This window comes from Balearica regulorum, chromosome 1, assembly GCF_011004875.1.
Source record: "Balearica regulorum gibbericeps isolate bBalReg1 chromosome 1, bBalReg1.pri, whole genome shotgun sequence".
In the NCBI taxonomy this organism is placed as follows: domain Eukaryota; kingdom Metazoa; phylum Chordata; class Aves; order Gruiformes; family Gruidae; genus Balearica; species Balearica regulorum.
This window is the reverse complement of record NC_046184.1, coordinates 40,113,088-40,138,297: the sequence shown is the minus strand read 5'-3', so window position 1 is coordinate 40,138,297 and position 25,210 is coordinate 40,113,088. Positions and strand designations below refer to the sequence as shown.

Sequence of the window (25,210 nt, the reverse complement as noted above, 5' to 3'; positions counted from 1 at the left end):
CCTACTTCCTAATCCAATGGTAAGTTAAATTAGTTATGTTTCTCCTTAGTACAAAATTGGGAAAGACTATCTAAAATGCTAGAGACAAAATACTGAAACCTATTTAAGCCAGAATTTAACAAAATACTGCACCGCATTTCATACTCAAGATTTAAGCTTCAGACTCACCCAACCCTCCTGCACATCCTCAGCTCCCTGCTCCTATATCACACTTTGCCAACATCTTTCACGACAAATTCTCCCAGTGTTTTATGAACAACCACGCAAAATAAAAAATCTTTGCCTAAGTACTCAAATACCACACCAGCTACTGGTTCATAAATAAGCAGCTTTATTGTCTCACCGACACAATCACCTGACTTTTGTTTGAAGGTGTCTGGTTTGCATAATTGTAAAACATTTCAGTGATCCAGTAATTCTTATTCTGACTATAACAGCTACTATAAATCAGATTGTAACTACTCCTGATGTCTAAATGCATCCTGATTATTACACTGAAAAAAGCAGCTTCCTTCCCTGTGACCTTAATTTCTGCACACAACCCTAATTAGTGCACTTTGACATTTGGTGCTTGTTATTTCATGCAAAAATGTACACTGACTTACTTAAATCTTACATTTTTCAGATCGTCTCAGCAGTTTAACTGTGTCTCACCTGCATTTTATCTTCATTCAAGAAACAGAGTAAGTGGAAGTTTCAGAATTGTTCGTTAAGGGTACTTCTTGGTAATTCAACAACAGCTACCTTGGACATGCACAGTAATTTATTCTGCCTAACTCGTTGGAGAACCTCAGCAGAACATCATCTGTATCTGCAGAGCAAACTTACTCTGCTATTTTTACATACAGGTGAAAAAAGCTAACACTAGTAAACAGATCATTTTAGAACATTCCCTGAAGTGATTAAACAGTGTAAGATTTCAGTATTTACAGGCAAACTAAATTAAAGACCAAGTCAATGCAAAACCAGAAATAAAATCTAGGAAATCCAACTCTCAGACCTCTCGTAAGAAAAAGCAAGGTCCCTCTAGCACAGAAAGAACAGTCAGCGTGGTAAGGAAACAAAGTAGGGGAAAATGCTAAGCATTCGGTAAGCCTGTATCCCCCAGGGAATACTGTCCCTGAAGCTGGAAAAATCCTAGCCAAACCAATGTGAGGTTACAGCCAGCTGCACTGAAGTGCTGCACATCTGCTTCATTTCTGGTTCCCCGCTCTCTGCTCCAACCAAGGGTATTTTTTAGTTGGTTGCTTGGTTTGGTTGGGGTTTTTTTTTTAATTATTATTTTGGTGGTGGGTTTATGTGTTTGGGCTTTTTTAGGTTGTATATACAAGTCAATTGCTTTTGGCATTCCTAATTAACACTGCATGCCAGATTGTGTATGTTCTCTTTTTGTGCAGATACACAACGTGTGCTGATCCTGAAGACACCTCCTCCCTCCTCTTGTCAGAAGCAAGATCGAGGAGTACAAATCTATGCAGGTATTTTGGTGCCAAAGGCTGGTTTAGGTTGGGTGGATCTTCAGTAATTCTGAAGTCATTTTATAATAGAAAAGATCCGCTCAAACTTCTCTCCCATTCATGGCTTTCAGAGTTTCCATTTTGCACATAATCATGGAAGGGTCTGCAGATTACTATCTACCTACAGTCAGCCGTTGGGGAATTGCTTCTTTAACGAAATCGTAAACAAAGAGAAGGGTTAATAATAAAAGCTTCAATCAGAACATCCACACACTCTGAAATGCCTTCAAAATGACCCATGAAAATGGCTACTTAAACCGGTTAGACAGTATCAGTAGCCTAAAAAGGGCCTTCCAAACGTAAGGTGGTTGCGTCCCTCTCTCGGCAGTCAGTAGTAGCTGTGAGCAAGGCGCGTGTCAAAGAAATGCTCAGTAGCTTGAGCAGTCCTTTGTGTGCCATAAATTGGAAGCTTCTCATTTAGAAGAGGGAATATGATTCCCTACCAACATTTATTTAGAAGTACGTGAGTTGATACTTCAAACTGTTACCAATTTTTAAAATAAACAGGCTTAAAACAGCCTTTTTGATTTGCATCCCTGTGGCAGCAATGCTCGAGTCCAATGTCCAGTAGTGCATAAGAACACATAAAGTTGTATCTGACAATACCAAAAAAAGAACTCATTGACCAAATTTTTTTGAAAACTAAAAGGCAATTATTTATTACATATAGAAAAATACTTGTATTACAGGTATACTTTATGGTTTTGCTTTTGATTCCAGGGGCCACTGTGGTTTAGGATGTGAACAGCAGCACTGATATTTTTTAATATAAACAGATACAAATAAAATGTAAAAATGGCATTTATCCATAGACAAACATCTGTTAAATTGTTTTATTTCCACATGGAAATAATTATTAAAAATTAAATACCTTTTATTAACCAAGAGTAATGAATACTAAATGTGTGTGAAAACTTATAGCACATGCACGACACTAAAGAAATTGTTCTATGCAAAGAAATCCATCACTTCTTGTGCCATCCTGAAAACTTATTATGATGGTCAAGTCACATCAGCCTGCACACGTACAAACAATAATAGGTAAGAATACTAAAGATAGAAGAGAATTGCCTAAGGTGATCCATAGCATTAATAGACAAAAGAGGAAGCTAGCCAAATAGGAAGTGTCCTGAGAACAACATATTCTGGGACTGTGTAAATCCACCAAGGGAGATGGTAGAAATCCCATGGCTAGCTCAAAAATTCCACATGGGACTGAAAAAGCAGCATTTATACTGGCTTAAAGATGGACCCAGAGATCCAAATTTAAATTAAGGGCTGAATTGAAATGCTATGGCACATCTGTATTAGAAGAACAAATTTAACTTTCTAGCAATTATAAAAGTATTTCAATTAATACTGATCTTAAAAGGATAGGGAGTAAACTAATATAGGCAGGAACCCTTACAAGCAAATAAACATTTGGAAATTTAACCGTCTCTCCCATAAAGAATTCCATGTTTTCTAACTACAAAATCAAAGAATTTTATAAACTTGTTCCTTAAATGGCATTAATTCTCTCTACTTTTGAAGGAGAAATTCCAGACAGTTAACTTCAGACAATTTAAATCAGTATTTCAGTAAATGTGCAGTTGTAGAAGGCATTTTTGGTCTCCTATCCACTTCCCTCACTCTCTCATTTGTCTCTCTCTCATGTCTCCTAAACAACAACAAACTATATAGCCACATCCTCAGTGAAAAAAATCAGAGTGTCTTTAACCAAAGTGTACTTTCCCCATGTCCTAGGATGAAAACTCATACACAGACATATCTGTAATCAGCATTTTTCCTGCATTTTGTTTTGTATTTAAGGTGAATTTAAAGTTTATTGTCATCCATATTTTTTCACTATTTACTACCATGTATCAACACAGAATTAATTTGATTTTATCTCCTGACAGTTCGGAAATTGTCTCATTGCTCAGCTGTTTTGCTGCCTGATATCTATTAGGAATATAAAAATAGAGCCTACAGCTTCATAAAAAAGGTAAGTATATTATTTGATGTTTTCTTGAAAGAAGTTATTCAGCCTACTTTATTTGGCTTTGTTAAAATCAAAATCAAGCCACACCTGTAAAATCCCACATAACCAAACTTAAGTGAGGAATGAGACTCTTGACAAACTATTTAACTTAGACTCTCCGTATGTGTAATGGTTGAATGTACATTGTGAATTTATCTTTTTTTTCAGCTTCAGCTGAAGCTGAACACACCACCTTGTAGGACAGGCTATTTTCAAAAGAGCACACCTCTTGTCAGGTTAGTGAATGGGAGCACTCCTTATTTCTCAATAGTGTTTTGGCACATATCTGCATTAAAAAAAATCTTTGCTTTAGCGGAGAAGAGAAATCACAGAAATTGGGATCCAGCAAGGAAAAGCCATTGTACAAGATGGCCTTAAAAACTGGAATTGGAAGGTCTTAGAAGTTGGCAGATACTGAAAATTAATTATCTTTGGGGGAAAGCAGAGAAAATGAAGCACAATTCTATGAACTTCTTCAGCTAACAAGTTAAGGGTGAACACTACTGACAGTATTCATGGACAGAAAGGAACAAATAGATTATCAGAAGTAGGAAGGGAGAAGACTGTAGCTTTCAGATTTTTTTTAATGCCTCTTGGCCTAGAATACAGAAAACAAGCACCATGAAGATACGCGTCCACCCTAAAAGAAGTGATTTATTTCAAAGTAGTCTGATGTTCAAACAACAGAACACAAAAGTCCTGCAGTATGCTCAAGTAGAGAAAATATCTGAAAAAAAGCAAACAAAACTCCACAACCCAAACAAACCTCAAAACAAAACAAAAAACCCAAAACAAAACAAAAGCCACCTCCCCTCCCTTTTTAATTCCAAAGTGAGATATGGTAGCTTCCCATTGAATTTTCTAAAGCAAACCAATAAAATATCTGCAAGCACAATCTCTAACATGCCAAATAATGCTATTTTATATTTCTGTACTTGAAAAAAGCTTTCGATCTAAACAAAACTCATAATCTAAGTTCTACTTCCTTATACCTCCCAAAGAACAGAGCAGAGAGACATCTCATTTTCCACAAACAAGCCAGTGTTTTAGGCAATTTCTATTCCCTCACACATCAGAAATTAAGATAATGAACTTAAAGAATAGGAGGTTAAAAAGTTTGAGATTTTTGGGGAGGAGGCTGGGTTTTACTTCTGTCCTTTTAAAAATACATGGTTGACAGACTTAAAAAATCTGCACAAGGGAAAAGAGATACCTTAGCTACTTTCCTCCAGTTAAGACAGTCAAAGAAGTAATATGTTCCCCTCTCGTACGTATTGGTTTTCATTGTTGGCTCCATGCCGGGTGCCCTGGTGATCCATACTCGTTCTTCTTTGTGGTATCTCCAATCCCGGTTAAATCTTTCATTTTTAATAGGAAGGAAAAATAGTTTTTAGTGTTAGTTATCTGAATTTGACTTCATAAAATACAATTCTAAGGTTTTCAATCAACACTATGCAATGCATTCAAAACGAAAACAAAATTTCTAAGACATCGTTATACCTGGGATCTCATACCTCTTCCATACAATTATTACACCTCAAACTAATCACATATGAAACTTTAAGAAGTCTGGTAGGTTCAAACAACAAATTCTTTTTATGATTATTTACTGCTTTTCATTTTGCTAAAGATAAGTTAGATGTTTAATGATGACTGGCACTTGCCACTTCTTCACAGTGCTTCATAGTAACACAAAATTTATGATACAGACTTTTGATTTTGGCTATATGAATGAAAAAAAAAAAAGCACAAAATGGAAACAAGGTTGGAGGAGGTATTTAAAAAAAGGTTTCCAGCTTTAGATTGACTAAGCTTCTGTTTTCAGTGTCTAACTTGGGAGGGTTTTTTACATCTACTACTTTATTACTGCAATAGATTAAATCATATAAGACTGACAAAATAGTGTGAACGTACAGCTCTACTGCTGCTAATAGCTGTAATACATCTCCTCCATTCATGTAATAGAGATAAAACAGGAGATCTTCTCCATATCGGCCAAGTTTTATTGCAGCCAGCTGCAAAAGATTGAAGAAAATGAGGATGAAAAATCACAATAGATAAATGTTTTAAGACATACTATCCCACTTAAATAACACAAGGATACATCCAGAACGTGCTTCCATCCTAAGTGTGTTGCTAATGATACTCTAATATAACAAGAGTAATAATTATTAAAACAATCATTTTGCTTCACTTTTACTTAACCTTTCCAACTTATAAGATGCAACAGAAAAATAAAGAGAAGTAATGAATCAAGACAGAATTTTCTCCCTGCACCTGTGTGTATCCTCATCTACTTACTTTTTTAATTTAAAAAACCCAAACATTTACATGTATTTGCTCACTTCACGCTCTATTAAGTAACATTACTACAACTTCTTACAATATTTCTGAGTGATCCCTCTCACAGAACTACAATAGTTGAAAGAAAATACATGAAGAAAAAAAATGCCTGTTCACATAGATATGGAAAGGAACAGATAAACATGAGAATATCTTGAACTGAAATTCTGAGCTTATCTCAAGAAGAAACATCTCAATTTAATATGGCATTTGAATATTACAGTACATAGATTATAACAAACTTCTGCTTTGCATGAAGGGCATACTCTTAAAACCAAAATGCATTTCTTCAGCTAACCATGCCCATCCTCAGTTTTGTCTTCCCTTTCTTTTTCTAAGGTGGAATGGGTGCATGAAGCATCCAATTAGCCAGTTAGTACATCGCTATTCCTAAAAAGACTGACATCCACAAAATGCACTGATTTTGAACATTACCTATCTGAAAGAAAATTTAGAAAATTACTGGTAATTAATTAACAAAAAATAAGCACGCACACACACACACGTACTCACCTTATCCCTAATGTGAATGTTAGTTAAGTATTCAGATGGAACATGGAAGTCTAAAAAAGAATCGGAATTGATGCAACTATTAAGACGTGTAAATGAATATAATTTGCAAATATTAATATTGAATTAAATAGTTATTTCTCTCTTACCTATATCTTGAGGTCGACACGGTGATGATGCCCAGGGTGATGCAAATTTGGGATAAAGATTTCTGAAGAAAAAGAAAAGCACAAATTTATTAAAAACAAAAATCAGAACAAACAAACAAAAAATCCCCACAACCAAGCTCACAAACCTAAACACCAGGCCACGCTACCAAAATCACTACCTAGGTTGAGAAGGAAGGAGAAAAGGAAGTTCTCAGCCCACTTTTCTAAAATAGTTACATTTATTAATTTTCTTTTTAATACATGGAGTAAGATTGCATTTAAACTGCTATGGAAATCTATGGGGCCAAGATTTCCTTTTTAACCTATCATGCCTTTAACTTCGGTGCCAGGGATCCCAACCCTTTTTAGGGATCCAATTTTACACAGGTTTGCAATTTGTGTAGGAACAGTTGCCACAAGCCTGGTGGGTTCTGATCTATTAGCCTATGATTTAAAAGGTGAGGAAAAGCTTACACTGGCAGATGTTACTTTTTCATTTTAAACTAACCAGGACAGAGCTTACTCTTCTTCTAGATTTCAGTGACGACAAATAAATTGAATCCCAGCACGACACGAACATAAGCTTATTATGATTTAATATTTTTCTTTTATACAGATTTTGCTAACTTTTTTTTTAAAAAATGGAGCCATTAGTTTAATAAGGAGAAAACAATGAACTTTCCAACTCTACCACAATGACTGATGTACTGAGGAATGAGTTTTCTAATTAACAATTAAAGTGAAAAGAAAAAAAAGAATAAAAAGGGCTGAGCAAAATGTACTTTTGATAGGTAGCTACAGCCTGCTTTTAATTATCCATGATAGCACGGTATTACAGCAAGTTTTATAAATTAAACTTGAGTATGGTACACTATCAAATCCTTCCTTCCTTCTTGTCAAGGGCCTAATAATTACTATTAAAAAAAATAAAAAATATATATATTAATTGGAAACCTACCAAACTACCTGAACACAACCAGCTGCCAACTGAGCTATATGGGCCAAAAACTACACTGATCAAGCGGTGTCAATCTTACTCCAGGCTAGTTAATCTTACTGTTAGTAAAAACTTATGCTTTAGAGACTAAAGGAAGATTTCAATGGCAACATCTGCAGATGTTGAAAATAAGTAAACCATTCCTTCTGCTGAAAGCATGGATAGGCATTGCTCCAGGAAGAGGAGCATCCTGCAACTGCATCACCTCTTGTGCCCTAGAGCTTTGATCTCCTAGGGCAAAGAATCCAGGATTTTACAGACTTGGGACCGCAGCTCTGTATACAATAAAAAGCGAAGAGTTTGTGCAGTGTTCCCTCTACGATACAAATAAAACTCTACTAACTTAACATTTTTCAAGAAGGTATTCGACAGCCTACAGTCTATCTCATGAATAGTTCAGAAAGCTTCAGAACAGCTGCATAATGTCTAAAGAATCAAATGTAGTAATGCCATATTTTTAAATTTTTGTTTATGCAGAATTTTAAGTTTTTCTCAGGAATCAGAAGCATATTTCTTACTAAATAAATACAGGACTTTGCAGGCAATACATAATCATTCTTTCAACAACTGCAATAAATCTTAACCTACCTGCACAAAAAATTTATATAACACCAGGAGTTAGAAGGGTTAACTCAAGCCATTTTATATATATATACACATATATATATATAAATATATATAAAAAAATACTAAAATTTTGTTTCTACTAGCACATTTATTGTGCTGTTTAAGTCAGACAGGTACCTTTAGCATCAGAAGTACCTCACAAGGCAAAAATTTCAGCTTTCTACATGTGAAATGCTTTTAGTTTTTAAAAAGACAATTCATAAAGGAAGCAAAAGATGTTTAATATAAGGCAAGATGGCAGGCCAGACACTGAGGACTGCTCAGACTGTTTGCAAATCTTTTATGTAGTATAAAATAAAACCAGCTTTCTGATACAGAACTGTCTGGATAAAATATTAACCCTACCACTTCCAAGACCCATAAATATCCTCTACATAGAAATTAAAAGTTAAAAGCTTTTAAAAATCCAGTCATTTACAATACTGCTGCTAAGGAAAAGCAGCAGCATGCCAGGTATATATACTGCCTATATACAAAGACACACCAATAATTTGGATGCTGTATTCAGGAGCTGCATAACACAGTTACAAGTCATCACTACATCATCAAAGAATACCTAGTATTCCTCTGCAATGTGGTACTAGTTTTATGTAGACTTTCCAATAGGTATGTTAAGCTTAAGCTTTATGTTAGTCATTAAAACTAATGAGTAAGATTGAATAAAATATCAAATAGCATCACCAAAAATAGCATCACTACTACTATTCTGCATGCCAACATGTAGAGAAAGCAGCTATATAACCAAGTGACATAACTAGATTCCACCTGTGTCTATAACAGCTCAAGAATTCAGATACCAATGTACTTGAAATTATTTTAATGAGCAAAGGCATTCTACTTTCAGCTGATCACCCTCAAATCATGTTTGAGCAATCTGTACTGAGAACAGCAAATTACTTCAGTATCATGCAGATCCAGGAGACCCATCTCCCAGTCAGTGCTGTAAGCTCTGGGACTACCAAGGACAACCAACCACCGACGGTCAGTGCAACTGTTCTTTGTGCATTCTCCTTATTTTGCGGGAGAAAGGGATGGGAGTGAGAAACTACTGGATTCAATGGAGGAGCAACCTGCGTGCGAGACTAACGCTACAAGCGAAGAAGATGCTACATTAACATAACACATTCTGCAGATAACTACTGACAATTGTATTAGAAAGCTGACTTTGGATGATGGCTTCAAAATATCCTTAAAAGTGCCAATGGCATAACAATTTGACTCAGTTTTGATGCAAGCTCTACAGAAAGAATTTCTGGGAGTGGTAATTTCTAAAAAGTTACACCTCTAGAAAGAAATATGTGAATTCATGCCAACTATTTCAAGACAGAAAAAAATCAGGAGCCATTTTTCCTATGGTTTCCCTCTCACCTTGATATCCACATTCATCAATCTTCCCTGAACTCATGAATTCAGAGTGCAGCTCCATATAAATTTGTGAAACACGGAAACTGCGTGTGCGTATGCTGTTTGGTCTTTGTTTCATTAATATATTATGTGCAAACCTTAAAATGCATATACTGTTCTGTCAATTAGGCTAACACTACATAAATCCCTGCTGAAACAAAATGATGGAATATTCTCAGCTGAAAGTCAGAGTACCAGAAATTAAACTGCTCTCATCATTACAGTCACCTAGAAGATAAGCAGTTTGTCCAAACTGATCTAAGTTCCTTCTATAACTAGTGAAGAGAGAGAGGCACCCTGGGCTGGTGATTCATCTCATCTATCTTAAGCACTTATCTTACCATTAGTGCAGACACTAATTGCTTTTCTCCCCATTGCCTCTACAGGAAGTCTAGATGACTAAACTTAGGTGAACTGAATGACTAGAAGTTATAAAACTACATTTTCATTTAAATTAATCTTTGGTGCAGGGTAACACTGCAGATGCTCTGTTGATTATTACATTAATATAAATCAAATTTACCCCCCAAATTGCTCAGAGTTAAGTGCAGATATCCTCAAGGAATACTATTATTTGAAAAATAACATATACATGGAATTTATTAACAATACACTGTCAATTCCTCGAAGAAAGTCCTAAAGAAGTTAGAATAAGGAAAGCCACTATGTTTACTGAAAGCCTGCATAACAAGATCTCAGTATGCCTTGAAGCACAATTCTCTTGTTTATGAAAATTTTATTTTACTGTCATTACATTTCCAAATTTTATTTGGTAAAATATCTTGTGGGTTTGATAGTCATGTGAGCTAAGTGAGTCTATTATGAATGACAGCATAATAAAACCAAAACTAAAGATAGTACTAAAAACCAGAAACTTACTCAGGAGAGTTGAGATTGAGACCTAGTGTTGTTAAATCACTTCCTAATGCAAGATGTACCATTCCTGGATCTGTCTCTGCTGCCCTGATGAATGTTAACAAGCCAATCATTCCAAACTGGTCCGTCACCATCCCTTGAGGAATGTTGGTAACCCGACCTGGGCAAGAAGAACAAATTAATTTTCTCCTTTCAAGAAGTAGAGGAATCAACAAGGTAATCTAAATGACTGTCAAAACTTTTAGAGAAGAAAAAGTGGAATGACACATACCATCAGGTAACACCTGGATCCCTTTTTTCTGCTGGTTGTTGTTTTGCGTAGTTGAACTTTTATCTCCAGGAAACTTGGGCCCATCTGTGCTGGATGATGTTTTGCCTGATGTACTCAAATTCTATTAAAAATAATTTGCAGAGTTGGTATGATGGAAACAAACCAAAACGAAAAAACTTGTTGACCATATCTTTCAGTCAGGCACTCTAAATCAGTACATCAAGTCACTAATAAATTAGGCACTAAAATGGAACAAGGCTGAAGCTCTTGAGTTCTGTTGACAAATCTTATGTAATATTTACTACTTCCTAAAGTATACCTGTTGTACAGGAAGAGCCTACAGCTTGCAGTCTAAAAGGATAAGGAAATATTTTAGACCTGAGTTTGAATACACAATGGATATCCCAACTGCCTGAGACTAGAGGATATTTTGGACTCATCACATTGTATATTTTCCCCAGACAGTCTTGCTCCTGCATAGCATTCCATGACATATCAACAGGTAACTCAAGGCAACTTCAGGTGCAAGCAACATATATTCGGCACATTTGCAACTATCAGGAAAGAGATGGGAACACTATGTCTGGCAAGAAAACTGTGACTGTGCTCCAGAAGCCCATATACTGACAAAAGCTATCTTCCATAACTATTGCTTCTTACTATTTATCGTTCTTTAAAACAAATCTGCAGTAACAGATTTACAGTAATCGCATTTACTCCCTCCTTCCTTACCGTATTCAACGCTAAATGTATCAGAACATTTTTCACATGATAAACCTGATCACAATGTTTGGGGGCTAGGCTTCCCCCCATCCCTTTTTTGAACAGTTGCATTTTTCAGTTTTCACATCAGTTTGTAGTCACATCTTCTACCTACTCATCAGTATTTATGCCACTCTGATTAACGTTTTTTTTGCAATTATAAATAATAAACCAACCAGAAAATAGAACATTTTGTCAAACACTGTAGGAAACTGTTCTCTGCCATCCAAATTTTATTCACCTTTCATTTGTAATAAAAAAATCAAATTTTATTACAAATCTTTTAGAGTAAACAATGAAAAAATCCCATAATCTTATGATCTAAGCTATATACATAACACATGATAACTACAACAATATTTAAGATACAGTGTATCCCACTAGTCTACAACATAGCCATGAATGCAATGGTCTCTATTAAAAAAGCTCGTTCCCTGTGATTTCATTTCCTGATCAAGAATTTTACCTTTAAGTGATACTGGTACCTATTGTACCTAACTTTTACAGCATTTGACAGCTTTGAAGAAAGATGTCATAATATGTAAATTACTACCACTGATGAGAGACACCAACAGCAAAAAATGAGCTGGAATTGGTAGAAAAAGAAATTAGGAATTGCAAACTTTGAAAAATATATATCAATTCTCAAAGATAAAAGTTGAGGTGTTCTTGCAAGTTCCTCTGGGGCCCCTTCCGAAAATACAAAAGGATACACAGAAGTCATATAAAATTAAGAAAGCAAGGTCACAGTGACTGTTGGGAACAAAAAACTTCCTGAGAAATTCCATTTACATAGTTATATATGAAATGCTGCTTATGCAAAATTTCTCATTAATTTAGAGGGGCAAATTTGCAAATCTTATATTACAAATATAGTCACTGCCCATTTTAAAAATATAATCATCAAAAGAAGTATGAACACTCAAAAGATTTAAAGTTTACTTACAGATTTATTGTCATCATTACTCGATGTTGGGTCTTTGTAGCTGGAGCCTGGTAATGCTGGAAAATCTTCATTGTGTATTGAAAAGTCCTGGGACTGCTCACTTGCTGGTTTTGTTACCATTCCAACTATCATCAAAATGAAAGCAGGAATAACATTAAACCACTGCTAAGTAAAGAATTTTCTGCTGTTGATTTTGCTTATTGTCCATTTCATTATGTGCAAGCTGTACAGCAGAAGTTACTTTCAAGAAAAACCCAGAAAACCAAACCAGGTAAACCAAAACAAAGCATATTCATTTAAAACATCCACACATATTAGACTAAAGCCTCTTATTTAAATGTGAGCTGAGAAACACTCCAGGTTAAATTCATAGACACATCCACTGCTTTAAGAATGAAGCCCAGTATTTTTACCAGGAACAGCACCTGAGTATTATCTAAATACTCAAATAATCTTTACAGGCATTATTAAAGCGGTATTTAAGGAAATCCACTGATGAAGGAAGGATGTACTGCTTTTAAGATCATAATACATTTTTCCTCCATCCCCTAATTGCATGAAGAATTTCTTAGCATAATCTCTTTAGAAGCACGTATTCTTAAAGGATGCCCAGCTAACTTGCAACAGAACATATCACCAATGAAATACTTGCCTGTGACATAAAGAATGACTCCTACTTTCAGTATGAAAACTGAAAGCATTTAGCCTGCAACTCTCAGTGCTCTGACCCTAATTTAAAAAAAGTAGGCCAGTCACATTGGAACATGGATTCTGACTACTGAAAAGCAACATTTTTTTTTATGCCAGTTTAAAAAACAACCAAATAAAACAAACAACCAAAGAAAAGCCCCCACCATGCACCCAAGGGCAAATATTCTTTGCTGAGAGACAGAAAATACAGTGATTTGGTTGCAAACACTGCACTAGAGGAAGAGAAGACAGAAGCAGAGTAGGGCCTATTTTTCCGAAGTTTCTTAATAGACGTATAGGATCCAAAATAGTTCAGTAGCTGACAACATATACAACTTTCTCTAGTATTCTGAAGTTACAGATCAAAATTCCTTTATTTAAAAAAAAAACCACTGAGTTAATCTTGTTTCTGGTTTTCACCTTTTTCATCCACAGTTATTATGATTTCTTCCAGTGGATGAATAAAACTGATAATGAATTAACTGTGTTGCATATTCTTAGTCTATCTAAAAATTATTTGAAGTCTAATTTTCCTAAATAAGCTAAGCATGAAGAAAGTATGTATCTGCTCAGTTTCAAACCTTCTTTTTCTTGACCACAACCAAAAATGCTCTCCACTTTTTGTTACTGGAGATAGCATCCAGTGCATCTCATACCCGTATTTCTTGATTGTTTCTACCACCATACCCATCCCCTGCATTAAGCAGATGCTCAAGATAACTCTTCAGACAGAAAAATTTCTTTCCCGGTTCACCACAGTTGTGTGAACAGCTATACTAGCACCAAAACAGGGAAATGGTGTAAGCACGGGAGCAATTACAGATTTTTTTATGCAGCAGTGCTGCTGAATGTTGAATTCCAGCTCCATTCTGGAAGTATCTCTGTGTGGATCTCCTTCCTACCTTCTATCAATTTTCCATGTAATGGCTTCTCTTTCAGAGACAGACCAAATCTCATGTAAACCACAAGCCATATTAGTTCTCCACACTCAGTGTGACTTTTCAGTGCCTTTATTTGGGGAAGGGACTTTTCCCTGTGCTTAGGAGCACTTTAGTTGAACCTGTTCAGCTGTTTCTCCCAGTTATCTTAAGCACACGGTCCTGGTTACGCCCAATCCATGAAGCTATTTTCTCCTGATAATGCGGTATCTATTATTTCTCTCCAATTAAAGTTGGAGATATCTCTGAAAAACACTAGCTTTTTATAGTTAGAAAGCAATGGGGTATTTCTGGTTGGAAATTTGACAAGTGTCACAAAAATAACTTTAGGTTATAAAAGCAACTTTTCGGAGTAGCTGATGCAACATGCATGACAAAATCTACCAAAGCAGTAACAAAAAAGAGTATTGTGCTTCACGCTAAGCTTACCTGAATTTTTTCCAGACCCAAATAATAAGATTTGTATCTATCTTAACGTTTTTCCCTTTATTATTTTTTAAGCTGTTCAGCAAGAATTATATAAGACACAGGCTTGGAATCTGACCGATAATTAGACGCTTACATATTATTTTTTTGAAATCAGATGTTCATGATAAAGGTGACAGTGAACAGTACTACAGTAAGTACTGCCAATAAACAGTGAAAATATACAGATGTTTACAGCTGCTTTTTACAAAATGACGTCTCTAATAATCAAATATTATTTCTAAAATTTACTACTCAGACTTTGATGGGTTTTGTACACATGCAACTAGGAAACAACCTATTGCCTAAGAAATGTCTAGAGTGAGCAGTTTGAGAGTAATCATACTATATGGACTGAAAACCCCAACAACCTCTATTGATGGTGAAAATAAACCAGAGGCGTTCTAATACTTACAAAAGCCTGAGGGGAATCTCTAATCACAGAGATATCGATTATTTATTTTCAAAAATGAGACTTAGGAGCTCAAGTATCTGGCATTTTTGAAAAGACTACCTGTTGTCTTATGAACAGCAAAAGGTGAATCAAGCAAATACCTGTTTTGTTTGAAAAGCTTTCAAAACTATAGTCTTACCATAGGGTGCCCTTCCAGCTAAAGGGTTTATTAATGGAGTTGGATTGCCACTTCCTTCCCTTCTGTTTCTGTCTGCTAGTGCTGGAAAATCTGAGAGGTCCAGTCCTGTCACATTTTCACTTCCATCTACAATAAAAGCAGATATTTTAAATTCCCTTAAGTTTTTTACTCAAATATTTCATTATGAGCAAGATAAATTTATGATATATTTTCCTTCTAGTTGATCTTTTTACACTTACTATACTTATTACAAATAATTACAACCACTGTGTTATGAGACTAGCCTAAAGAGCATCAAGATGTTCAGGGTTTTTTTTGAAACAATAGCTAGCCAGCAGTATTTAGTAACAAGGTCTACTCATTTTGAATTAAAGACTGCACACATAAAATACAGGCAGACTACCAAAATTACAGTACTAGGATAAGTAGCCTGTTTAAAACAATCGATCAAGATTCTATCTTGCTATCAAGAAGAAATCTGAGAGAAGATAATAACCCATATTAGCAGCAGCATCAAGGAGCATTTTTGTCTTTAGGTAAGGTAAGACAAAGCTGAAGCAGCTGTAGAGCCAATGCAGTGCAAGTTACATGGGAACATCTTTCAATTTGCAGCAGACAATAACATATAGATGAGGCCAGATCTGCAAATCTATAACGATGCCACAAGGTCCTAGGGGATGCCCAAACCCTTCCACTCTGTGATGTCACCAGCACCTCAAGTGGCTTCATATACACAGCCACCTACAGAAATGTGAGCATGGACAAACCTAAGGCATTTATGTACGAGGATATTTTCCTATTTCCAGTTCATTAAATTCAGGTGAAGAAGTAATTTCCAGAGAAAAATCACAACTGAAACAACTTCTCTGATCCACTTTTCAATTCCATAAGCTATTTTGCATTTCTAACCAACTAGGTATAATCTATAGTCATGTGATGTACAGCAAGTATTCTACAGAATAGTTTCACTTTGTCTTCAAAACTATTAAACTCCACTATTATGAAGTAATAACAGTTTCATAGCACCACTATTGGAGCAGCATTTCTACAGAACAACTGAAAATTATAACAAAGTTGCACTCCAACAGACTTATTTAGTCAAAGATATCTCTATTGTACTTTAAGATCAGCACTATTCAGAGTAAACTCACCTGTTCCATTAAAAATGTTACTTGATAAGGAGTTATTCATTCCAAATGCCTGATTCCTGTTCATCCCAAATCCAGACATACTGTGAAAAAAATCCAGACAGTCAGACAAACGGGTACACATACTTTGTAATTTCCAGTGGAAGGCATAAAGGGAAAAAACCCCTCCTAAGACACTTAAATTACTTCAAGCTTATGCATCCCACATTAGCCTAAACTCAGATCTAATTATTTTCCTTTATAATTCCGAAAACTCCAAGCAGCAGCAGGAACTGCTTAATCAAGACAACTAGAATGACTTCAAAATAACTTAGTTTTTTAATAGCAACTGTGTCTTAAGACATACGTCAACCAACAAGTTATGACAAACGTGATTGTCATTCAATAATTTCATAGAGGAAAACGAAGCAGCAGTAAATGCAACCATGAGAAGTCAGACTGCAATCCATTCATTTGCAGGTGCGAAGCTGGACTGTGGAAGTGATCAGGTTTGTCATGACTCAGTTATAAGCTGAACAGTTACAGTGCGCAATCATCCCAGGCTGGATGAGGCTTTGGGCAACGTGGTCTAGTGGAGGGTGTCCCTGCCCACAGCAGGGGAGTTGGAACTAGATGGTCTTTAAGGTCCCTTCCAACTCAAACCATTCTATGATCACCATGTACACATGGCACTATTATGAGCATAGGGCTGGTTTCTGCCACACAAGCATACCAGCTAAATTGAAGTTTCATATAGTCCGGAAAAATGTTCAAAGATGTCTAAATATCATATAGGACTACTGTGGTCGGAAAGACACCCTCACAAATGATTCACTTCATTCTGTGAGAGCTGGAGATGTTGAGAAGCCTGAAGGTAGGCCCCAGCTGACTGAAATTCTGAATTTCTACCCTGTGGGAAATCACAACATTCATTTTTTCCCCTGTAACAGGATGGAAGTTGATGTTCTAGAAGTTCCCATAAATAAAAGTGTCAAATGCTCTTACACGGACTTTTTGCACAGTTAGAAATCTGAAGCATTTCATTCCAATTTGAAATAGCCCTAAATGCTTCATTTTGGACTGAGACATCAAGAAAAGGAACAGTTAGTCAAGACTGGTCCTGTCCTGCTTTGCTTCCCCACGGTGGTGTACTTGAAAGACATCCAGATCTTTGACACCTCACACATCTGAAGAAACACATTCTCCTGTTGTCATCTGTGAATTCTAGACCTGGTGAGAGCACCAACAGGAGTAAACTCGATCTTGAGGGCACATAATCTAGCCTGATGACAGTATTTCTCATGCAAAGGTTTTTTTGTTTGCTTTTAAAGTAATTAGAAATAACCACCTTAAGAATTTTAGCCATAAGAAATGGATTAGGCCACAAAACGCATGCGTGTCTACAATTATTTGCAACCTGTTTTACCAATGTAACTAAGAAAGGGAAAGTGAAGTATTTTTTATGTTCAAAAACTTAAAAACTTTCATTGCTCCAACTAAAGCAACCTTTCAGAAAACACTTCTTGGAAGTCACATAATTCATGCACCTGTCAAGGAAACACCGTAAGTTTTTTCCCCAAGTATAATTTCAAAATTTTGTTAAATATGTCATTTAACAATTGGATATATACTACTACTACACTTCCGTAGGCTAATAAACTGTGGAATAAGAACTTGTCATTGTTCCAGTTATATTTCCTTCTCAATTTGTAAAAATTGTAGCTTCTTGAAAATTAGATATACAATGCAAACAGCAAAAGATGAGGATTTTAATTCAAATGCTCCTACAGACAGGAATTTTGTTATCTACTCTACAGTTGAATGATCTTTAAACAATTACTTTCTATACATATATCAATCTCCAAAATCATTGTCCTCTGCATGTGGAGTTTTAAAGTATATTTCTATTTCAATCTTTTGTGATGCTCAAGTTTCAAAAAGACTTTAAAATGTAAAATTATCTTTTAAAATTATCATCTCCTTTACTTGCTGTTCTACATCACAGGAAAGAAAAGGCAAATTCTATGTAATCAGAGGCAAGATACAGAGTCTTCTCACACGCCAAGAACATAAACCGCTACCACCAAATCTCTATGGCTGTGATTGAGAAAAGCATTTTTATGCCTGTATCGCAGTGTGAAACTACAGAACTAAATAGCCTGACCAAGTTTCAGATAACCTTGACATTAGTTTTCACCTTCTTTTATCCATTTTGTAAAATACTGGACTGGGTTAGAGGTAGCACCTGCCTGCCATGAGCTTTTGTTTATGCTCCATGTAAAAGTTGGTACCCTAAGGAAGGGCCTGAAGGGAGAAAAAGGACGAAACTCGCAGCACAGAGGTGGTGACGTTGGGAATGAAGCCTGCAAAGCAGTCAGCTGTGTGAAGCTGTGACTACACACATTAAACAGGATTAACACACTTTTTACTACAAGTTTATCAGTATGAACTAACTATAAACGCAGCACCGAAACAAAGTTAAAGCCTAGTGACTTATGATGTTAGACTCTTGCCCAGAGTTAGAGCAGAAGTGATTGGGAAGCTTTTGACATCCAAATGAGCACCAAATCCTTAAACGAATGGCAAACCACTGTTCTCTGTATTATTCCAGAATTTACAGTAGTAAAATACTAGAACCCTACTGTGTCTGAATCAGTTAACTAATCTTCCAGAATAATTACTGCGTTTTTAAATCTTATTTCTCCCCAAACTCATACATGAATAGTCTTAAAATGGAAGCATATACCCAAAAATCAAGATATGTTTCAAAAACAAACCTGGGAGCACATGAGAAACATCACATATTCTAAAGAAGCAGCAGTAGAAATTCAATAGTCAGAAGCAGAATTTAGCTTAAAGGCCTCAAAAAGCTTGTGTGAATATTAAAAGCAGCTTCACAGTTTATTGCCAGGAGACAAGAATACACAAAGCAGCTTTAGAGCTTTACTCTAATGGATACAAATTAGATTTCCAGACCAGCGTTTAAGCATGTCCATGGCTGTACAGGGATGGTCTGACTAAACAGCCTTACCTGTTCACAGTAAAAGGTTGTCGAGAGGGTTGCTGCTTTGGCATACATATTATGCTTGGAGAGCTTCTGTTGGGGCTGCCTAACCCTGAACTGCTCATGCTGTTTGTCCTGCTGGGAATTCCAATGCCCTGACCAACCTGGGAGTGGTTCATCATATTCCTAGGATTCATAGGCAATATCCCCCTGAAAGAGAAAAACCATCCACAGAGATGAATCCATACAATAGTATTTGGTTACTCATTTAGATTACTAATGTAGGATGGACTCTGAACTGTTGCAACTTAATTTGAGCTTAGCATCAATAGAGCATGTTTGGATTACTCTCTATAATTAACGTAATTTTGGATTTCTTCAGAAATACCAGATGACCCATTACATACTAATCAAGTCCTTGGTCAGGTTTCGATAAATACTTAAGCATTATGATTTGAAAAGGTGTTACAGCTCTTTTTTTAATGAGTGCTTCAGACCTACTACCTTAAAATTCTTACAGGGTGTATGACATCCATACAAAAATTTTAACTGTACATTTACCAGAACAATAGAAAACCAGCCTTTTACATTCTGAAGCAGAATTTGCCAGCAATTTGTCCTTTACATATAAAAATCAAATACTGTCTTACAGTAGTCCTATCTTACTATTTTACAGCATTATTTCCCTAACACAGACAGTGGTCAATAGAAACTAATTTTCTTCTTTTTTAATTAATCAGACTGTAAAGTAGTTGAGATAAAATATGCAGAACATTTAACAAGTGCTCTGCAGAAAGACACAATTGCAGAAATATTGGCTATCAATAAATACCTGCTCGGAGATGGAGGCGTGTGAAGTGACATTGTTGGTACCCCTGTTGTTGGCGTTACGTGGCTCGGTAACTGAGTGCCTTGTGATAAGCTGCGATTTAACTGAGGGGTATTGTTGCTCATTCCCCTCATTGGAAGGCCTAGTGCACCTATTGAAAAAAAATTCAGAGGGGTGGAGATATAGAGCAATCAGGAACAAAGTCTTCTCCATCAGGTGTAGATGGAAACAATTTATGCTGACAACCTACAAAAAAGTGTGAAGACTGAAGTGCAGTGTAAAAACTAAGCCCTTGTTTGCATAGTAGAAGCCCGATTATCTCAAATTTAGCCCTGTTTGTTAAACTTTAGAGAGGCTCTTTAAGGAATTTCTGTATTTGAGTCACTAGCAAAATTTTGTTTCCTTTGAGATGCATACTGTAAAGAAAGCTTTTAGAGTTTTTGATGAGGACATGAAAATCTACAAATTATCTCAAAAAAGGCAGCGTTTTGAGAAAATTAATAACAGCACTCACGAAACACATTAATTGCTTTTGAATAAACTGGTATACATCTGGCCAGTATTTAGAATGCTGATCTGTCTTGTTAAAAATTAAACAAATTTTTAATAAAAAAGAAAATTATTAATATTTAGATAACAATAACATTGCTTTTAGGACAACAAAAGCAACTTTTTAGGCTAGTTCTCTGTAAAGTTTAAGTTGCTTCTTTTTGATAACAGAACTTCAGTGTCCACGATCAAGTCAAGTTAAATCTTTTGAGAAAAGAAAACAAGCAGGATTTTAACTGCCCTATATTAGCATTTAAAAATATACAGAAGATTTTTAACATTGCGATCAGAAGTATTTTCTACACAAACAATTGGGTGTGACAGAATAAAGCAAGCACTTCAGTGAGGCAAAAAAAAAAAAAAAAATCACTTTAACTCAGAACAGCAAAAGATAACCAGTTGCTGCCCATCTCAAAACATCTGTGAACTTTTATGAAGTTTCTCATCATTCTCACATCACTTTTCTGTGTTTATGAAGTTTCAGAATGGTGTTCAAAGACAAGAAAAAGTCATTTAGTGCAACACATCAATAGAAACAAACTTAGCATATAAAATGTGATAGCTATAAGTAATGGTCCCTATTGCTTCGGCACAAGGCTGCTGAGGTAGACTCACAGAACTCAAAACCTTATCTTGCAGACCAAACAAAAGAAAAATGATGATAAATCAGTGCTCTCCCATGGTAGATCACCCCTGCAGAAGAGCTGAATGTGCCAGTGTATAATGTGATTAAGTACTAAGAATGCAAAGAACGGACACAGCATACGCTCAGGTTATCATTATGGACAAGGTCTGAAGAAACCTCCCAGTCGTTCAGCTCTCACACTTTTAAGGACTGCTGTCTGTCCCTGTCCTACCCTATGATTTGCAATCCAAGAAGTTTGCAATAACACTCAAAGTTTTGCTAACGCTCAAATTTTTCTCTATACATTCAGATTAAGAGTGTGATTTGCTATAACAAGCCTCCTAAGACTTTGTTAAATGCTGATTATATCAAGGTATTCACTGTAAATATTTTGGCAATTTGCTGCATCAGAATAATTTCAATGAGCATAAATATATATTATAAATAATATTTCACACTAATTAACAATTAGGTGGAATTTTAAAAATAAAATTGTAAAGAAAGAAATACATACACTTCCAAACTTGATACAGTACACTGAAAAACATGATTACGATATTCAGGTTAATTTTATGCAAGCATTGGTTTCAGCAAAGCCAGTTTTACACTGATGGTTATTTCTTGGCTTGTTGTTGGCTTTCTTTACACTAGAATTTTTCATGAGTAGGCTACTACAGTGAAGTAGAACTATATTCCTGTGGCTGGCAAGTAGGGGCAGTAGAAATATTCACCATAAGGAAAGAAAAATAAAAATCTTTTTTCTGAAGCTTCCTTTTTCTACCGTTTTAACTGAGACAAGAGATCTGCATGGGCTATATTGGAGGCTGATCAATGAAGTGGCCAATTTTCTGCCTAATAGTTAAGTTTAAGCTACATTAACTCTGTAACATGACATCTTGCTAAATGACTCACAGCTACCAATCTAAAAGTGCGTAGGCACTATCAGCTTTGTTTTTCCCAAAAGTATTTTCTTCATAAGCATTGACTTCAACACAGAAGTTTCTCGCCCCTTTTTCTCAGTATTTGGTAGAAACTGAACCCCGATAATATTTACTTTCTAGTTTTTAGCCATGCATATATCCATGTTAGAGAGATTATGTCCTAGGCACCACAACCAACTGAATCAACAATAAAAGTTGATGAAAAAAGTTAATCTTAAAAATGAACTACATATAACTGTGATAAACAGAATGAACAAACTACTTCAGTATCTTTACACAGTTAAGTCTGAAAGGTTCAATAGGGTCAGATTCAGGACCCAAAAAGCCAAGAGCAAAACACGACTCTCAGGTTGGCCAGAAACTACTCATGTAAGTCTCAGTAGCAAAATCAAATGCCAGTTTATATTAGATGGTCACTAATCAACAGCCACTGAGATGGTAAAAAAAAAAAAAAATCACTACATATTTTTTACACCATTTGAAGAAAGCCAAAAGAAGTTGTGAAGGCCATGCATCTAGCAGACAAAACTTTTAGTTTATCCAGATAAAAAAAGTCCACTCTCTTTAGAGTATTCTGAAAATACTTTTTCTTAGAATCTGAGTCAGATGCACTCAGCAAGAAAGTTGCAAACACTCCAAAGTGTACAGTGATAAAAAAGACATTCACAAACCCATTTTACTTCCGTAAATGTATCTAACTGAGAACATCTGAGTCAATTTCTGGATGCACCTCTCAGCTACAAGGAGGTTCGGTTCTCAACGCTGGCACCTTAAGTTAGGTGGCTAGCGTTACACGCTGTGACTGCGGCTCTATAGGTCTTCTATTGCAATAGCAGACACAAGACTGGCAGATACAGAAGAAAATCTTCAAGGTATGGAAAAGAGAAAAAAAACCAACAGTGGTGCAGAAGGCAATAATCTTACTGACACAGTTCTTTGCCAAATTTGAGTTGCCAAGCAGGTACACAAGATTTAATTCGCTTCTGCAGAGCGTGAAATATCAGTTATAATTTAAGGTAAGGTTTCCTTATTTTTGGCCCGGCTTGCTTTCTTTTGTTTTTCCTTCAGAGAGTAACAGTTAAATCACAGACATTCTTTATAGGATGGTTACATTTGGATATTTAACAGCTATACAGTGTCAATATATGACACTCCGCACACTAAACACTGCAAAAATGCATAAGCAAAAATACATCTTTAAAAAAAAAAAGAAATCACACAAATAAGGAGACATATTCTTTCTTACAATCACCAGAAAACAAAGCCATAGGCATGTTCTCTATCTAAAGAGCGTGAAACTAGGACATATTTAACATAAAACAAACATATCACCAATAAAAAGAATTCTTACTTTGTTGCCCGTATAAACTTGCCCCAAACTGAGACAGCTGACCTGATGTTGATGGTGATGCCAGCATCTGAAATGTGAGAAGAATAAAAGGTTATTAAAGACACAAAGATATTGAGCTATCTTACCCTGAAAGTTTACAACATTACGTTGTTTTGCCAAGAAAGCCAAAACAGCAACTAAAAATTCCTTTTAAGTCATCAAAAGTTCTAGAAACTCCTCAAAATATCTGCACAGTAACAACTGTAACAGTATATTAAACGTCAATAAAAATTTATGACTTTACATGTCTAAAAACAGACTTTCTTTTACTTGCAACAAATAGCATAGAGGAAGAAGATCGAAAAGCTTTCAGTTTTTCTGCCCTTGTAGGTGAGAGACCCATCTTTACAGAAGAAGGGATACTCAGTTATTTAAATCAGATACAGGGTTCCCCCCTGCAAAACATGCATCATTACAAGTGGATCAATCCTTGTTCATGTAATAACAGCAAGTGCAAAGTTTCATATTATCAGTTACAATAGCAAAAACTGGGAAATGAGTGGCTAGGTAGCAGCAGGTATATAGAAACAGATACGAACTTCAGATAAGATTCCAATGTTAAAATTATAATGTACTCCCCTAGGAGCTACCTTCATGCTTGTATACACCATATAAATAGGTAAGGTGTACAAGTGTCAGAAGTAATCTTTCCTGCTCTATTATGCCCATTTCAGAGATATAACATATTACCAAATACTTCCATTAAGACCTTCTTTGTCAACTTTCAGACATCACACAAGGAATGTGACAAACTAAAGAGACACTCAGGAAGGACAAAATCAAAGAAAAAAAAAATATCTATGAAGAAAAATTGAGTTTTGGGTTTGCATACTCCAAAAAGAAAGCAACGAAAGTAGGGACATGACACCAGACTTCCAGTCATTACTGTAAGAGGAAAAGAATAAACTACTCTCCATGCTGCTGCAGAGATGGAAAGTATTAATAAACTGAAGAAACAGGAGATTGAGGCTAAATATTTGGAGAAAAAAAGCCTTTTGCAATCTTAAGGACAGTTAAGCACTGGAACATCCATCCCTGGGTGTTTTAAAGAACAGATTAGATGTTCATCAACATTAGGTATAGCTGATTGTCCCTTGGAGCAAGAAGAGGTATTAGTTGACCTAATCCATCCAGCTCACAACAGAACATGCTACTCATAATTACTAGTCCATGGGAAAAAACCATCTGCTTGTTTAGTGCAGTAGTCTGGACTTGGGTTGAATTTTAGGATGGTTTCAAGGAAAGGAATGTCTGGATTCTTACACATAAGGGCATTTCAAGCTTTTTCAATTTGAGAGTAAAAGAATTCAAATCAAAATAACTTTTACTGCAATAAATTGCAAATTGCTTTGTTGACTTAATCTAGACAGATGTAAAACTCAAACAAACCTTATAAACTGAATCTGTTAGTTGTCTATACTGGGGCCAAATCTAGATGGTAGAAATCAGAAAAAGGACACGCAGGGCAGACACTAAATATCAAAAGTAGCATTAATGTCTGTAAATCACAAAGTATTTATGATTTTTTGAATACATACAGAAGGAATGAGAAATTAGAGCAGGCAATTACTGTAGACCATCAGAAATATCACCCCAAAATACTATATACTCACACCTATTTTGAACAAAGTGTA

General features: G+C 35.7%; 1 protein-coding gene across 10 annotated transcripts in view; it reads right to left on the bottom strand.

Moving 5' to 3' along the window:
- The window catches only part of CNOT2 (CCR4-NOT transcription complex subunit 2), a 90,633-nt gene that overhangs the window by 1,577 nt on the left and 63,846 nt on the right, over nucleotides 1–25,210 (bottom strand). For 8 of the 10 annotated variants that reach the window (XM_075746675.1, XM_075746636.1, XM_075746602.1 and 5 more), the window contains 12 exons: nucleotides 23,538–23,604; nucleotides 20,075–20,222; nucleotides 19,270–19,452; nucleotides 16,263–16,342; nucleotides 15,112–15,237; nucleotides 12,426–12,550; nucleotides 10,718–10,838; nucleotides 10,450–10,606; nucleotides 6,543–6,604; nucleotides 6,397–6,446; nucleotides 5,455–5,555; nucleotides 4,754–4,898 (listed from right to left, as the gene is read on the bottom strand). In XM_075746675.1, coding sequence (XP_075602790.1) covers nucleotides 4,754–4,898; nucleotides 5,455–5,555; nucleotides 6,397–6,446; nucleotides 6,543–6,604; nucleotides 10,450–10,606; nucleotides 10,718–10,838; nucleotides 12,426–12,550; nucleotides 15,112–15,237; nucleotides 16,263–16,342; nucleotides 19,270–19,452; nucleotides 20,075–20,222; nucleotides 23,538–23,604 — 1,365 coding nt within the window. Of the gene's footprint in view, nucleotides 1–1,386; nucleotides 3,827–4,753; nucleotides 4,899–5,454; nucleotides 5,556–6,396; nucleotides 6,447–6,542; nucleotides 6,605–10,449; nucleotides 10,607–10,717; nucleotides 10,839–12,425; nucleotides 12,551–15,111; nucleotides 15,238–16,262; nucleotides 16,343–19,269; nucleotides 19,453–20,074; nucleotides 20,223–23,537; nucleotides 23,605–25,210 lie in introns of those variants that run through there. The other 2 variants (XM_075746593.1, XM_075746664.1) reach the window with 1 other exon arrangement.